Consider the following 15,857-nt stretch of genomic DNA (forward strand, 5'->3'; position numbering starts at 1 on the left):
TCTCTAAAATGGTAACCAAGAATGTACTATAGCATATACCTACCTAATTTTCCAGTCGGAATAATAATTACATTGCAAACAAATTGGTTTAATATAGTTATAAATATTAGATTTTGTACACGATTAGGAATTTAAAAAAATTTCATGTTCATATTTGACAACATAATAAGCTAAATTTCCTTCCGTTTTTAGCAAACTATAAAAAAACTTAAACGAGCTTCTTGGCCTCAAAAAACTTCCTTAGGTGACGCATCTGCCATGCTCCCATTGTAATAAGTACCGCAGTTTGAGTGACTGACCACCATAAAACTCGCGAATTAGTGCTCTCACTAGTCTGACGGAATCGGTCTTCACGAAACTGTCAAATAACATAAAGGGTATTTATTAAAAAATTAACCATAATAAAATTTAAAAAAATATAAAAAAAACAATTGTTAGCCTACATTTCTATGACATTGTTGATATCAATATGTATACCATTACCGTTGGTTAGTTGGTGACCAAAAACATTTTGAAAGTGCTTCCGTGGCCGGCTCCGGCTTCACATAGTTTTACTCCTTTCTGCTGTGCCGGTGCCGGCTTCGGAATTCCGCTAACATTGTAGCCGGCACTTTATATCTTTGAACAAACTAGCCAAAGTTGGGAAGGTACCATTTAAAAATGCTATCCTCAAATGACATTTGAATACTGCATGACTACCTGATAAAAGTTTCCTCCTAATTTGAGACAACCATAAGTTTGTTTAAGTTTAATTTATCGTATATGAATTATTTTTAATGTTAGATACCTATACATAAAGTAAAAATAATAAACCAGATTCTAGAAAAACAACATAGAGACATATATAGAGAGCATATGCAGAATACCGATTACAAAATTGAAATTTGCATGGGATATATCTTGTTCTGGATTCTTAAACCAATAATTTACTTGTCGAGATATGAAGCGATGTAAAAAAGCACGTTTTACGCTATAGCTGCTCTATGGAATCAAATTAATTCTTAAGATGCTACGTCAGAATTGGCACCAGCCCAGGGTATCGAGGCATTTCAAAATTCTAATAATTGTACAGTCAACAAAAATAATGTAAAGAAATAGTTATGCTAAGTACGAGAAGCAATAAGAAAGAGCACCAATAACAAACTTACTCTTTGATAATTCTGTTCCTTGGTGATTTGATCGACCTGGTCTAGCAATTGTCTGATCCTCAGTTGCAATTCGGAAAGCTTTTCCTTCTGAACAACTTCCCCATAATTAATTGCATGCTCACCAATTTGAATGTCCAAATGAACCCTCAGTTGTGAACCACCAAACCAGGCTGAACTGTTTGAGCTCATGCATATCACATGCTCACCTGGACTATGCGACGTGAACGATATTTTACCTTCAGACGAATATATTCTGGAGAGTATTACACTGTCGTCTGGATCGCGCACATCAACATGCATTCCAATTCCCGTCGATGAAGGCATAAAACCACCCGTTCTCGGGTCATATAACTGAACTTTGTAGTGAACTAAAAACAATCAATAAGTGAAAGTGTTATGATCATAATATTATAACTTTATAAGTATTCGTTAATAAGAAGATTGAAATGCATTTCTCTACTGTATCGCCGTAACATAGTGTTTTTATAGGCACTTTCATGAAACTATAATGCTGATTGTCTCAAAACAATTAGTTACGTATGGAAAATAATTCCTACCTTTAGATACAAACGTTTAACATGTTGCGTTTAATCGATTTGAAAATATAGAAAAACACATTTTTCTGTGCCTATTTGTTATCGTATATACGTGAATATATGTGAAATTATACAACAGATAAAGCATACCAATAACGTTTGTTTCATCTGGAATCTCCTCAATAAAACACTTTCTTTCAGTTTCCCCAATATGAAAATATAGGCCCCAGGTTCCATCCAGCATTAAAATGAGACCCAAAAGGGAAAACCCCCACTTGGTGTTCAACATTTTAACGTACTTCGAAAATATTGGACAAGTACGTGTATTAATCGAAATTTCGAGGACTATTTGACCATAGATAAACACCGCATTGACCAAATCTGTAAATGATGACGTGTTGACATTCTAGGTTATATCCACAGATTACAGAGGTTCTGTAATCTGTGGTTATATCGCCACAGAATATCCCCCCCAGAAACTAGCGCCTCCATACTTAGGCCCGGTTCCACCAATAGTGATTAAATTCTTGCTTAACTAATCACAACCATTTTTTAATATCCACTTTAATCATGATTAAATTGTCATGCGTTCCACAATAAACATTTTAACTTCGGTTAGATTAGGTAGTCATCAGTCTCATCGGGTAAGATCGTATTTCCTTTGAATCAACCGTTCTGATTGGTTCAAACAACTGACAGATGAACAGAAATCATTTTTCCTCAAAAATAGTAATCACATCATAAAATATTCCCCCTTAGAATAGTAACTAAATAGGGCTAAGTTGATATGCTCTCTAGACGCGGGGCGTCGCTAGATGGGGCGATATGTTGTATCTGTCCGAGTGAAGGGATACACTGTGGTATACACAATAGGAACAAACAATTTTTAAGAACAGTTAAAATCGCAAAAAATTGTTGCAACTGATTTCGTGATAATGTATTTAATAGAATGTTATCAAAAGTTCGCCTTTAAACTCGAATAATTCGAGTATTCCAATATTCGATATGAGATAACGATTTTTCTTCTTGGAAAACGGCGAACGGAAAACGAACACTCGAATATCTAACGAATACGAATAGAAATACTCGAATATTCGTTAGATATTCGAGTATTCGAATAAACCACCAAACGAATATTCGAATATCAGATTTTTAAAAATTCCGAGCTCTACTTACTAGGTTGGTAACTGTAAGTAAGCTTGCAGCTTTCGTCCTGATAAAATGTGGAATGCAATCAGGAATAAAATATTAGATAAATGACTCATATTCGAACCGAGCTTCACGCGCGTCACCGTCAGGGGCGCTAAACGTATATTCAAAATTTATCATTACAGTTTCAATTCTAAGGGGGAATGTTCTGTGAATCACATGTCGCTTTAGCACACTGAAATAAGTTTGGGAAAACGAGCTATTGCATAAAAATTTACTTGTGCTGTGTTATCTCCCTGTTGTAGATGGGAGTTTAATTAAACTCCCACCTATGGAAGAAAATGTAAGCGATTTTAATGCCAATTCACAGTGTTCCTGGTATAGACTGGAGCGTCTTGAAACGATTTTATAGAAGTAAACATATACTGTCTTCACTTGATTTAATATTCTAGTTACCAAGCAAAACAGTATTACTAAATTCGCAGTTTTCTCTCAATCTGCAACTATTCAAAATTGTTGAATAGTGTGTAGTACAAAACCAATCAGCAACAGTGTTCATAATTTTTAACACAAGTATTTATTGAAAAATACGTTTGTTGATTTCGAAATACTGATTTTGGCGAAGAAACGTTATTCAAAGTGTAGTAGGATTATTGTCGGAAACTATTATTAAGAGAGCAGGTAGAAAAGTCTCTGTTTGGTGACTCTTGACAGTTTGGAGAAGTTCAGTTTGATTTAATAAAAAAGACAAGTTGGAAGTTGTAACGAACCAAATCTGTTTAAAATAAATTGATAAGCATTGAAAAACCCCGGAACCAGTTTCTTTGGAAATAGAACTGTTGTAGCGCAAATAGCCCTTTGTGAGCGCGACAATTATACTAACAGAACTCATTAATCAGTCTACAGTAAGACCCGTAGGAGCAAATCAGGACAACCATGTATCACCGAAGTCAATACACGGGGGTTATAAGTTGGTTGAGGAAGAATCCAATGTATATCACATTAATAAAAAGAAGACCGATAAAAAACTGAAACACTTTAATGCTCTTTAAAATTTATTTACCAAAAGTCATAGACGTTCGATGATAACATCGAACGTCTATGACTGTATATGGATGGTCAATTACAGACGCCTTCCACGTCGACCACCCTTCCTACGAGTGGAATCCGAAGGAATTGGAGTAACGTCCTCAATTCGACCGATTTTCATATTAGACCGCGCTAAGGCACGGAGGGCGCTTTGTGCTCCAGGTCCAGGAGTTTTTGTTTTATTTCCACCAGTGGCTCTCAGCTTAATGTGCAGAGCCGTGATGCCAAGTGCCTTACATTTCTCTGCCACATCCTGAAATAAAACGAAGCTTGTAACTAAATTAAATAGCATTTTCCAAAGCCTTGCTCAAGAAACATGCGTTGAATATGAATTAAAAAATCTAACAAAATACAATACCTGTACTTTAGTCCCAAAATGTTTCTCTAAGGTAAATTAACTTACTTGGGCAGCCAGCATAGCAGCGTAAGGAGAAGCTTCATCTCGGTCAGCTTTTACTTTCATTCCTCCAGTGACTCTGGATATGGTTTCTCTGCCACTCAGATCTGTGACATGTACAAATGTATCGTTGAAGCTGGCAAAAATGTGAGCTACTCCGAACACGTCTTCTCCTTCACGCACTTGAGGTCCTAACGACACTTGTACTTCTTCCTTTTGAACTTTTCCTTTACGAGGGGCCATGATTCACACTGAAACATAACCAACGTGAATTTCTTCATACTCGTCATAATTGGTGATCATCACATTGCTTTCCATTATCGCCAAAGCACATATTCCTTTGCCAGAACTACTTGCAACTAAACTTTAAATAACATTTTCAAATGCATTAAATGTCAACAAGAACTGAATCGGTCATCATCCTATTCTACTAAATGTTAAATACCTTAGAAAGTAAATTTATTCTATATATACCGGCTACTTTACAGCTTGTCTTGTGTATTTTTGTCAAAAACCAGATATTTTGCCGGCAAATAAATGAAAATTCAGAAAATTTCGTACCTGCAAAATGATTTCGTCAATGCAACTATCACGAAGAGGTCGGATCCAGCGTTGCCAGGTCCGAAAATCGGATTTCTGTAGATAAGCTCGACAGTTTTCGGTAGATATCGTAAAAAGTCGGTACTCATTTTTCTTTCCGTGCTAAGGACTCCATAAAATGGCGCTCTTTCAAAACCTGAATTTTTATGAACTTACAGCAGTACTAAAATAAATATAAGAATCAATGGGTATATTTATATTTCTTTAAACATTAGAGCACATTGTTAACAAAAATAAAATAATAAACACACAAAAAATAAACAAAATCTTTAGCATACACACTGCTAATAAAATATTAATACTAATATCAAGAACTAAACACTTTTATTTCTTTAAAAAAAAACATCTTGCTTTGCATTTTGCAAATTCCTTCATTCATTCAAGTGGTCCTTTGCTGCGCTTCGAAATCCAGTTTTTAAACTTTGGCAAATGTTTCTATTCTTCTTTATAATTTTGCGAACATTTAATTTTCTTTTTTGGTTGTTGACTGGTGCCTTTACCTCCACTATCACTAATTTCACCCATAACTAATTTTTTTTAACACAATATCGCCGCCCATCCGATTTATGGCATGGTTTATGATATACATATTATCATATTTATGATATATGGCGGTCCAGATTTATTTTATACTTGAAAACGAACTCTAAAATACGAGGTGTTCTAAAATAAAATGTCTACTTTTACCAACGTACTTTGATCATGAATGGAAATGTGTTATATTCTTTTAAGTAATTGTCGGTAATTTTTAAACTTCAATTTGTTACTTTTCGGTAGAAAGCTGCATTGTATCGGTAGTTCGGTAGATTCCTTGACAAATCGGTAGATCTACCGAAAAATCGAGAGACCTGGCATCGCTGGTTGGATCAGCGGCAGTGTCAGACTTTTAATGAAATTGACGTTTGCTGGAATCAGGGTGGCCAACTTCTCAAACGCGTATTACCGTACAAGCCATTTGAAAATTCCGCGTTTGAAGCGGTGGTCTCCATAGTGAAACAGTCCTCGTACTGCTAAAAAACATGGTACTATACAATACTACCGTAAATACTATATACTTCCCCTGGCTGGAAAATTGCCAAATTAAAATATTTCAATTGTCTATTTTTGGTTTCAGACAGGTCCAAGCAACAGTCTTTATCTATGGGACCCAGCAGGTTCCAGCATGCAAGGAGAGTTGGGGAGCGACCATAGAACGGAGCGACTCTCTCTCTTTTTTTAACTTTTTTTCAAGAATACCTTTTCGGCTGACTGTCATAAAACCCCGCCCACACAGTCGTCACAGAACATCCCCCTAGGGGGGATATTTTGTGCTAGTTGTCAAGAATAGGTACACAGAGATGTTCTGTTCTTTAAATATAAATATAGTATAAAGTTAGTTTTATATTCAAAGAGTCCAAGCTTTTTTCCAGAGGCAAGGGTTAGTCTCTCCCTTCTGTTTTATTGTGGGCGTCAGATCGAGTTTTTTTCCTAATTTCGTTTCGATTTTAAGAAAAAAAGTTAGTTTCTTAGATTTTAAGAATTTTTTAACCCGTACAATCTGTATACTGTTCAATATTTATTTTTTCTATCTTGTGATGATTCAAATAAAATGTGATGGTTATCTAGAATTACAAATTTAAGCTGAACCAAATTTAAAAGAAACCAAAGATACGAGCCAGTCTAACGCAAAAAAAAATATGTGAAATTCATTTTGGAATAGTGCACTTGATTCGTTTAGAATTAAAATTTAAAAAAACACAAGATATGTATTTATTTATAATATATATCTTTTTTTCATATTTTTGCTGCAGCGTAACATAACGACAACGCAATTGATTTTACGAAGACTACATCCAAAGAGTCTGTGATTCAAAGCTACAAAACTACAAACTAGTGGAAGCCAGACTATCCCGGTGACCGACTATCCCTGTCTCTAGCTAGCAGAGGCAAGAGAGGGTCCCAAAACATGACCAAAACTCATGATACATTGAATACATTGTATTTATTTATCCATTCATTCATCATGACCAAAACTTAGCCAAGATCTGTTGCCAAAATTCACAAATAGTGATCTGTGGATTTATTTCCTACTCAAATCAGACAAGCACAAGTCACAGATTAGTCTGTGCATTAGTGTGTCATGATTAGTCACAGAATAGTATGTAGTCTGTGAGTCTGTGTCACAGATCACAAAGGTTACTCTGTGCTCTGTGGCACAAGTTGTCTGGTCTGTGCCTAACAATCTTATTTATTTTTTATCCCACATTTTATCTTGTTTATCTTTTTGACAAAGTACTTGTGCCTTGTGTCTGATTTGATTATGCTGAAAGTGCAAAAAATAAATTTGGTACTACATAAAAATGCTCCGTTCCCCTTAGTTAAAACCTACAGTTCTTGGTCAAAATGAGCAATAATTTCAGGAAAGTTTTGAACGAATCTTGTTCACTATTGGACACCTATAAAGGAAGAGATAAGGCAAGTTATATGAAATTATACTTATGTAACACGTACTTGATAAAAGTGTATGTTCCATTACACATCAGATTTAAGTCGATGGATTTCTACAGATTATTAGGACATTATGCTATCTATCCCGTTTATTTGGAGAACTGCAATCCAACCCGGAAATCCAACAGAAATGCAATACTTTCAGTACACAAATGTCGGCCACCAGAACCACGTTAAGGCTCTTGGACGATCTACTTGTATTAAGAAGCACTTTAGATTATAAATTCGGACAGAATGTAAGTGTGTTTAGAAGTATTACGAGACATCAAACCTTGCCCCATTTAAAAAATGCTCACCTTATAGATGCTAACACTGCATTCTTTTTATGATACACGATTCGAAATTCTGGTATTAACAGAGCCTAAAGAAGAAACTATTTCCTTTTACTTTTCTTCCCATTGTTTGGTAGTAGCGCGTATTTGGGTCCTCATATTACTTATGTGCCCTTATGTCTAAAATATTCCAGTTTTCTTTTTGATAATGACTTTCTCATATTTCCGAATTTTTCGACGCAGATCCACGTTTGTGACTATATACAGGGTGTCTCACCGGGAACCACCGCGATCGATATATGGGCAAACTATTCGCCAGTTCAAAAGTCCCAACGCCCACTGGCGAATAAATTATAACCACATTAACTATATATAATTGTGATTTGTTTTGTTTAGTTCTACTCAGTTTTTGCAAGCCGTTAAACAGATAGAAACAAATTGAAGTGTGTAAGTATTGTTTTATGCTATAGGCGTAAAAACAAAGGGTAAATTCTGAGATATTAGTAAGGTACTATATTATATTAGGTATATTATTAACAATGGCGAGTAATGTGTACGTTCCGCAGCGTCCCCATCGGTATTTGAACTCGCGAATAATTAAGATAGATTTGAAAATTGGACATTATAACAGTCACGCGAAATAAGTTTCAAAATAATCTTAATTGATAATCTTTGATAATCTTATCTCATTTAGCATTAAAACAGAGGGCTCAGCTTGTGTAAGGTTGTCTATTTCAATAGTAGTGAACAACATTTTTTACTCGCATGAAAAACATAACGCGATTCATAAGTTATAATAAATAATAATAGCCAAAAATAAAACGCATCAACTTCATATTTTAAATTTGATGTTAATGACATTTTTGAAATTGTCACGTTTCGACGTTTGTAATTTTTCAAAAGCGTACTGTTGCAAGCATATACAAGTGAAGCAAAAAAAAAAAAGAGAAAAATTCAAGTGCTGCTTTCACGGTATGGAGTTTGTATAAGTTTGCAAATTTTGAATAAAATTTGCGTTATTTAAAAAATCGTGTTTTGGTTGTGGCAACATCGGCGAGCTCAGAAAAATAGACCATTAGAACGACTTTGACACTGAATTCGTACCAAAGTTACAACTTATACATTGTATTATAAGTAACTAAAAAAGCATATCTGTGTTCATAACATTTATAACATAAACAATACTTACACACTTCGATCTGTTTCTATTTCTTTAAAAGCTTGCAAAAGTTCATTAGAACATAATACAACAAATGTGACTTGTCCAATGAGTAAAATTTCTAGTTAACTTAGTTATAATTTTAGCCACCAGGGGGCGTCTGGACTTTTGAACTCGCGAATGGTATTACGTCACGATACCATGAATATAATGATACAATGAATATTACATTTAGGAATGTTTTCCGGGCTTTGAAGCCGTGGTCTATCGGAATTTCTTCCTGACGTTTCGTCCACAACTGCGGTAGACATTTTCAAAGGCGATGAGGCGACTAAGAATGATCTCAAAGCAAGGGAGATCGCTTCGCCCACTGCCTCATCGCCTTTGAAAATGTCCACCGCAGTTGTGGACGAAACGTCAGGAAGAAATTCCGATAGACCACGGTTTCAAAGCCCGGAAAACATTCCTAAATGTAATCTGACTGGCCGTGAAAGCCTTCATAGTCTGACAATGAATATTCATTGGTATACATCGTGAGACGCGAGGTGTTTCAACACCGTGACACCCAGAGCGGTTACAACATACTGTTACCCATGCTTGCTCAGAACTGATGCAGGCTTTAGCACGCTGATGTTTCAAGCATGAAATATGTTTGATTAACTGACAGGTGCTCTTATTTTTACTTTTCTTTGATTAAATGAATCTGAACGGTTAATTTCAAACCGTTTTGTTATAATTTACAACTTTTTATTATTGTTATTGAACATTAACTTTCAGGAAGCAGATAAATATATGGCAGTGATGGTGGTCATGTCCAATATTACAGATCACATATATCTTTCCCTTGAAAAGTTTTCATGGCTTGCCAAGCATAAGCTATTAACTGGAATTGATAATACAAAATGGGACACTGCCAGTTCAGCATGCTGGGTGTTCACTTCATACGTATCTATTTTAAAGTAAGTAGCAATACTTTGGGCCATACATTAAAATAGGAAATAAACTTCTAAATCCAGAAACGTCAGATTTCTTTTCATGATGGAGAGCCACAAGAGCTGCCTCGGCCAAGTTAAAAAGTAAGAAAATTGAATTAACGTTTGTTTTAATCGTGCGAAAATCATGCAAGCTTTTTAAATTGGCGGATTATTTCAGCATATCAGACGAAAAGTTGAGACTACTCAAATGGTTTCATATCTGGACCGTGTGTAGGTCCCTCCTGGACTTCACGCATGCAGTTAACACTCTACCACCAGGATTTTTATGGTCTTCAAAACTGAGTTCTCGCTTCATAAGTCTGATCGGGTCAAGCTCCTCACTGATTGGACTGTATTTAATTATTTACAAGAAATGCTTGACGTAATTACGAATAATATCGGGTTCTAGACAAGTATTTATAAAATAAAATATTGTAAAAGGGACACTGTTTTATATTTTCTGTTGATGCGAAGATGTAAATGACACTCTCCTCAGCTTGCGGTTTCCAATAATGAACACTAAAGCAGTAAATAAAAACAGACTGAAAGTGGGCACAGAAAAGTTTAATAACGCATATATAAGTAGAACAATTATTACAATGTTTAGAAGAAGTTTTAAACAAATTTATGAAACGAATGGGCTATGGAAATACTGAACAATATGTTACACGCGTTTCTTGAATTCCGGCGCTTTGTAAAGTTAGCTAACAGCGCTGTAATATAGCTATAATTTATGGCAAAATATTTTTAATAAATAATACAGTAACCACTGTAACTCTAAAAAATACAGCCTGCTACAGTGCAAGGCATGAAACGACCGATAACACCGAAAATCGAATATCAAAACACTTAAAACTAAAAAAAAATGGTTAAATCTATGAAATATCTGCTTGCTAGTAGTACGTAAATATAGAAGTCCGATAAAATCGAAATGGCAAAGCTGTGCCCAATTTTTGGGCACCGTTGTACTCTGCCAATATACCATCATAATTTTAAGAGCATTTCGGACTTCTTTTATCAGCAGACTAAGCCATAAATTTAAAACTGGAAGTCTTTTGCATGTAGATAATACGATGCCTTTCCCAAACTCTGGGTAAAATACCTTAAAATTGAGAAATATATAAAAGATTATACGTAGTACGTTAAAAGTACAGAAGTTGACGCAGCCAAGTGTAGGTTGAAAATAATGTATGTAGTCTTCTATGTTCGCTCTCTGTTAGGTTTTGAAAAGTTCAGTCAAGTTTAAATTATCGAAAACTTCTGATAATAGAAAATGTAAGCACAAACTAAACCCACAAATTCGTTTATCCCGTATTTCTAATGTATGATTTTGCAATTTGCAATCCACAAATATATCAATCAATCAATAATATAACGATTTGGTCGCAACTTTAACGTGACTGGCTAATATTCTTATGTATGTTTTAATTTCAATGTTTACTAAATAACACGGTCAATACATATTGCATTGTTGAGAGTTTGAGAAAGACCTGCTTACTGGACGATTCTCTGTACATATGTATTGTAGTAATGCTTGAAGTTGATGGATTACATATATATAGTACATACTTAATTAAGAATATTAAAGGACTAGAGATTTATGTGTATAAACCTCTTATTGGCAAACTCAGAACTCTTATCCTAAGACGGATAGAAATGTTATCAATTACAAAATAACGACTGAACGTCGAATGGACGATTTTTCGGTAACGCAACTTCGAAATTATTTAACACATAAACATACACAGGTACCAACGAACGCAAAAATCTGAATACCTAATTTCGTATCGCTTTCAGTCTGAATGCAACAAGGAATTAGCCTTCCCATTGTCGGCTGGTCTGATGCTTGGACGGATTGTGTCTGAAAACTACCGATTGGGTGTTTTTCGAGTTGCGACTCATTGGGTTGTGATGACGCAATTCGGGACCGTGCTGGTAGGACCAACAAGAGCGACAGTAGTACCGGAAGCAGGTTATGTCTCGACAGAAGTACGTGCCCTGTTGGACACTGCACAACGAGCATAGCGAATCCTCAAGGTATGGGTCTACTTGTACCTTGAGAAAACAGAAAGCAATTCATTGAAAATGCTTTGCTTATAGGTATAATGCTAAGGTGCAATTGTTCATTCATACTGGCATTTAGAAAGGAAATCGGAAAGCTTCAATAGGAACGACCAATTGCTGCTTACCTTTTTGGTAAATTTAGGAGTCTTAATTTCTATAAAGGCAGCAGAAACCGCCTTCAAATAAGAGCGGGAATTATTAAATGTCACTCTACCAGATCCAATCGGATATTTATACTTGTCAGTATCGATACCTACAAAAGCACAAAGCAGTTAAATTTTGAATATTCTGAAATCGAATACAATTTTTAAAATTCGGCTTAAAAATTTACTGAGAAGTTTGTTTTCCTATATAAAGCTCGATAATATCAGTAACTGAGTTGAAGTTAATCAATGCAATTTGGCAAGGCTTACACTATAGTTTATTAAAATTGATGCAATCATGTAAAAAAATCAATATATACTAAATTAAACTTGCAGATATGTACAATTTCGCATTCCTGTTGAACTCACCAGCATATACTACCCCGTCGAATAAATCGTTCATGATTACGGCAAGCCCTTGAGCGGTAAGCACACCATGTAGAGCGCCGACAAACACAGTCTTGCTAGGGTCCAATTTCTGAGAGGCCGATTTCGTGTAGTTGGAGTCACTGAGATACCAGGGAATAACTTGAACCTGCAATAACGAGCTTTCTTACGCTCAAGGAAAACTCCAAAGGACACTATGTATGTGGGGCCGTGAATTACTTACGTCTTTAGACTTTATTCTCCTGTACCCAAGCTTGAAGTAGAATGTGCCCCTGTTTGAAAAATTGGCAGAACAGGTTTGCAATAAAGCTTTCACAGCTTTCTCCGATTCCAGAATAATATAAGCATGTCCCTGTAAAAAACAATATCCACAATGCAAAGTTACGAAGAAAAAATCGGACCAAATAATTCGAATAATTTACATTTGTAGAGGGTTTTCTAGTTCTAAACCAACCTTTGGTTGTGAGGCTTGCCGATCTTTTCCAGGCCAATCTACCTTAACAGGTCCAAATTGCTTGAATGTTTGAACAAGCCAATCTTCTGATATATCCCAGGGAACCCCGCCTAGGAACACCTTGCTAGAATATCCGGTCGCTTTATCAGTTCTGGGCGGTAGCACACCGCTCCAGGTACAAACAGCATCGTATAACACTAAATATTTGCGAACGTAATCAGTGAATCCTTTAATTTGTTCAATTTAACCAGCTAAACATAAGTATGACATGAATGATTGACTTACGTGCAGCAGAGCGATGGAAACGTGCCGCTCGATCCAACTGACAATTTTCGGGCAATGAGTTTAAATAAGAAGACGATCCAGTCCATTTGTCGGCCAACTGAAACCATTATTATTAGTCAAAGTTACATATGCATTCACTACACATTTAAAAAGTTCGGAAAATTTACATCAATATTATTAGCTGCTTGAGGTAAAAGTGGATTGATAAAAGGAGGCTGCTGCTGCAAATACTTGAGGGCGTGAATTGCTGGCAAATTCTGCAAATTTGAAATGTCCCCATCGATGTTCGTTTTCGGTGCAGTCTCGTTTAATGTCAGAGAAGCCTACAAACAAATTGTATCGTTTGCCAGGGGCTAATTAACAAGAAGAAGTCATATATCAATTACCAGCAGATCAGATGCAGATGTTTCCAAGTTACTCCGGCCACTAGCTAGGCCAACATCGCCGGAATCCGACCGTGAATAGTTACGACCCAGAATTGGATGGTCGAATAGTGCGGGACTGTTGCTTCCACATGATTCACTACAAGTGGTTTCCAATTGACGTTGTTTGAGGCGGCGACGGAGAATTGGGCATTGGTTATCTTACCTGTAAGAGATGCTTCTAAAGTTTCGGGATAAATAAGGTGGACTGGCTGGGCTGGAGCCCGCACTGCCCAATGAAATGTTTCTCTGATAGCTCTTCATCGACTTGTTCGTGCCCCCATAGCCCGACACAGTCTCGGAAAACAGTCTGGCATCATCAAAATTGCCCTAAATAACAAAAATCCATAACTTTTGCGATTTATTTACAGCAATATCGTTAAAAAGAAAATATGGAACATTGAATGAGAAAAAAGACATTGGCAAATGTCCCAAGTGGGTAATTTTATTAAAAAGGGTCGCGTATTTTCGAACATTAATTTAGACTATTATAGTTGGTACTGGTTTCAGTTGCCAACAGAACTGCAAGTGCAACGCTATACCTCATGTCAATGTGAAAAGGCTTTAGAAAAGAAATAATGAAAAGTTTGTGTATGCAATGTCAGAAAGATTGAATGATAATAGCAGATCTTGTCGTTATTCTGCCAAGCGACCTGAAAAATTAGGAAAAGTGTCCAACTAAATTGTCAACATTTTTTGACATTTATGCAAACAATTGGAAAAATTATAATTAAACGCTTATGTATTACCTATATGATAATATACACACCTGCATATTCTGGGGACTCGCGGGAGGGGTGCAGACATTCAACGGATCGGTAGAGCCAAAGCTCAATTGACCACGGGGCGAATTCAAACCCAGTAAATCCGAAATAGACCTTGTATCGCCGCCTGCCATGAGAAAGGCTAGTTAAAATCAAGCAGACAGTTTGTGATTCTTCAATCCAACAAAATGTCGAATAGTAACGTTACGCGATCTGAAGAAAATATATCAAAAATAATGAAAGCCAAAAAGTAATCGATTACTGAGCCTTCACTGTGCGCGCACCACTGTCATATCACGAATGGTGGATAATTGTCCAGCGAATTGCTTCGGCATTAGAAATGTCGGAGGTGTTTTTATCTCAATATAAGAAAAAAACGAATACATTATTGTATTTGAAATGTTTATGTTTGAATGGTTTTTGATGCCTATTGAATGCGAAACATGCTATAAAAATTGGAATTCCTAGTATTTAAGAAAACGAGTCGACAAGTAAATAAATATTGATGGGGTTAGAATTTTGCCAATTGTTAAGTCTAAATATCGTGATTTGCCAGCTAATGATTACATATTTCTTATGTTAATACATATTTTTAGGCATTTCCACCTACATCAACTTAAATTTTCATGACATTGTTAATGAAAAACTTCTTCAAAAATTAAACAAAGGAATAAGGGTTAATGTGTCAAATGAAAATCGTGGATATTATTTCATTAAATTGATTTGATTACATTTCAATACTAATTTTCAAAAATATGTAAGAAATAGTTAATGTTTCACCTAGCTGATTCAATAAAATTCAGCCTAAAATCAAACAATCAACAAAGTGGAAATACCTATAGTCAATTAGTAAAATTCCCATTCGCAAAATTGCACATGAACAAAAAGGGTTTTCTATTAATCAAATTGCATGATAAGCAAAATATCCATAAATGTATCTTAACTCATTTTAGAAAACACTTTCAGATCAAAGCCGCCACTAAAAATTCGAATATTTCTAGAACTCATTCATACCTTGTCCGTTCCAAGTACCATTCTGATTCAAAAGTGCATTAATCGAATAATTCTGGAGCAAATCCAAACTTAGTCGGTTATTTTCGTTATCACTGGTCATTTTCTAAAAACAATTAACATTTGAATAAATACAAAAGAATCTGATAATAAAATGTCTCAAAGTTGGCCTGCTCACCTGTTCATGTGTACCTGGCAATCCTGAAACAAGCAATAACATGTCGCTGAACTACTCCAATCCGCAAAAACAAATTTAATTTCTTCAAGATTTTCTAAATATTTGGTCCTGCGTCGATGCCAAACTCCCTACCAAAGGAATCTCGCCTTACGGAAAGAACATTTTAAGGGCGGGGGTGGAGGGGGGGATGACTGCTTGTTCAAATGTAAACAACCGCCTGTACAATCTCAGTAGATGTATACCCGGCATAATTCAAGACAGTTGGAAATAGCATCACAAATAACTTCTCATACAAACTTAGATAATTCATTCATGTACTCCGTCGCATAAAGTGATTA

At 35.7% G+C, this 15,857-nt stretch overlaps 4 protein-coding genes and 1 long non-coding RNA gene across 8 annotated transcripts; 2 read left to right on the top strand and 3 right to left on the bottom strand.

The window, feature by feature from the left end:
- Positions 1 to 72: 72 nt before the first annotated feature.
- On the bottom strand, positions 73 to 2,144 carry LOC109543116 (transmembrane emp24 domain-containing protein eca). The gene is made up of 3 exons (XM_019912662.2): positions 1,835 to 2,144; positions 1,149 to 1,516; positions 73 to 358 (listed from the first exon to the last, which is right to left on the bottom strand). Exons 1-3 carry the CDS (start codon positions 1,971 to 1,973, stop codon positions 209 to 211), a joined length of 657 nt encoding a protein of 218 aa, XP_019768221.2. The 5' UTR covers positions 1,974 to 2,144; the 3' UTR covers positions 73 to 208.
- A 1,712-nt stretch (positions 2,145 to 3,856) lies between these two features.
- Positions 3,857 to 4,989, bottom strand: LOC109543117 (40S ribosomal protein S14a). 2 transcript variants are annotated; one of them, XM_019912663.2, is made up of 3 exons: positions 4,881 to 4,989; positions 4,326 to 4,570; positions 3,857 to 4,175 (listed from the first exon to the last, which is right to left on the bottom strand). In XM_019912663.2, exons 2-3 carry the CDS (start codon positions 4,560 to 4,562, stop codon positions 3,957 to 3,959), a joined length of 456 nt encoding a protein of 151 aa, XP_019768222.1. In that variant the 5' UTR covers positions 4,563 to 4,570; positions 4,881 to 4,989; the 3' UTR covers positions 3,857 to 3,956. The 2 variants fall into 2 exon arrangements, with proteins under 2 accessions (XP_019768222.1, XP_019768223.1); XM_019912664.2 differs by having other exon boundaries at positions 4,765 to 4,936.
- A 1,939-nt stretch (positions 4,990 to 6,928) lies between these two features.
- LOC109543115 (peroxisomal membrane protein 11C) lies at positions 6,929 to 10,255 on the top strand. Of its 3 annotated transcripts, none has more exons than XM_048661193.1 (5): positions 6,930 to 7,373; positions 7,466 to 7,642; positions 9,615 to 9,796; positions 9,863 to 9,913; positions 9,990 to 10,255. In XM_048661193.1, the coding sequence occupies exons 1-5, from the start codon at positions 7,302 to 7,304 to the stop codon at positions 10,195 to 10,197; spliced, it is 690 nt and encodes a 229-aa protein (XP_048517150.1). In that variant the 5' UTR covers positions 6,930 to 7,301; the 3' UTR covers positions 10,198 to 10,255. The 3 variants fall into 3 exon arrangements, with proteins under 3 accessions (XP_048517151.1, XP_048517150.1, XP_019768220.1); XM_019912661.2 differs by having other exon boundaries at positions 6,970 to 7,373; positions 9,854 to 9,913; XM_048661194.1 differs by lacking the exon at positions 9,863 to 9,913 and having other exon boundaries at positions 6,929 to 7,373.
- A 99-nt stretch (positions 10,256 to 10,354) lies between these two features.
- On the bottom strand, positions 10,355 to 15,783 carry LOC109543109 (cytoplasmic polyadenylation element-binding protein 1). The gene is made up of 12 exons (XM_019912651.2): positions 15,520 to 15,783; positions 15,345 to 15,447; positions 14,336 to 14,457; positions 13,733 to 13,896; positions 13,531 to 13,666; positions 13,312 to 13,467; positions 13,145 to 13,241; positions 12,860 to 13,056; positions 12,629 to 12,757; positions 12,388 to 12,553; positions 12,001 to 12,128; positions 10,355 to 11,866 (listed from the first exon to the last, which is right to left on the bottom strand). Exons 1-12 carry the CDS (start codon positions 15,559 to 15,561, stop codon positions 11,627 to 11,629), a joined length of 1,680 nt encoding a protein of 559 aa, XP_019768210.2. The 5' UTR covers positions 15,562 to 15,783; the 3' UTR covers positions 10,355 to 11,626.
- Positions 11,767 to 12,364, top strand: LOC109543119. Its single transcript, XR_002172472.2, has 2 exons — positions 11,767 to 11,848; positions 11,912 to 12,364. It is a non-coding gene; the product is annotated as an uncharacterized LOC109543119 (long non-coding RNA).
- Positions 15,784 to 15,857: the final 74 nt, after the last annotated feature.

Source organism: Dendroctonus ponderosae, unplaced genomic scaffold, assembly GCF_020466585.1.
Source record: "Dendroctonus ponderosae isolate FM_Combo_2020 unplaced genomic scaffold, Dpon_F_20191213v2 Dpon_F_20191213_1, whole genome shotgun sequence".
In the NCBI taxonomy this organism is placed as follows: Eukaryota; Metazoa; Arthropoda; class Insecta; order Coleoptera; family Curculionidae; genus Dendroctonus; species Dendroctonus ponderosae.

What these genes read in the sequence shown, in the direction of transcription:
- LOC109543109 (XM_019912651.2), bottom strand. Translation starts at nt 15,561, where the DNA reads ATGTTATTGCTTGTTTCAGGATTGCCAGGTACACATGAACAG. An exon ending in TTTAGAAGCATCTCTTACAG is followed by an intron (nt 13,667 to 13,732) that starts GTAAGATAACCA and finishes AACCACTTGTAG; the next exon opens with TGAATCATGTGGAAGCAACA. An exon ending in CTCCTAAATTTACCAAAAAG is followed by an intron (nt 11,867 to 12,000) that starts GTAAGCAGCAAT and finishes TGTTTTCTCAAG; the next exon opens with GTACAAGTAGACCCATACCT.
- LOC109543117 (XM_019912663.2), bottom strand. Translation starts at nt 4,562, where the DNA reads ATGGCCCCTCGTAAAGGAAAAGTTCAAAAGGAAGAAGTACAAGTGTCG. An exon ending in CTGCTATGCTGGCTGCCCAA is followed by an intron (nt 4,176 to 4,325) that starts GTAAGTTAATTT and finishes GTTTTATTTCAG; the next exon opens with GATGTGGCAGAGAAATGTAA.
- LOC109543116 (XM_019912662.2), bottom strand. Translation starts at nt 1,973, where the DNA reads ATGTTGAACACCAAGTGGGGGTTTTCCCTTTTGGGTCTCATTTTAATG. An exon ending in AGATGAAACAAACGTTATTG is followed by an intron (nt 1,517 to 1,834) that starts GTATGCTTTATC and finishes GATTGTTTTTAG; the next exon opens with TTCACTACAAAGTTCAGTTA. An exon ending in AGGAACAGAATTATCAAAGA is followed by an intron (nt 359 to 1,148) that starts GTAAGTTTGTTA and finishes GTTATTTGACAG; the next exon opens with TTTCGTGAAGACCGATTCCG.
- LOC109543115 (XM_019912661.2), top strand. Translation starts at nt 7,302, where the DNA reads ATGAGCAATAATTTCAGGAAAGTTTTGAACGAATCTTGTTCACTATTG. An exon ending in CCTATAAAGGAAGAGATAAG is followed by an intron (nt 7,374 to 7,465) that starts GCAAGTTATATG and finishes GGATTTCTACAG; the next exon opens with ATTATTAGGACATTATGCTA. An exon ending in TGCCTCGGCCAAGTTAAAAA is followed by an intron (nt 9,914 to 9,989) that starts GTAAGAAAATTG and finishes GGATTATTTCAG; the next exon opens with CATATCAGACGAAAAGTTGA.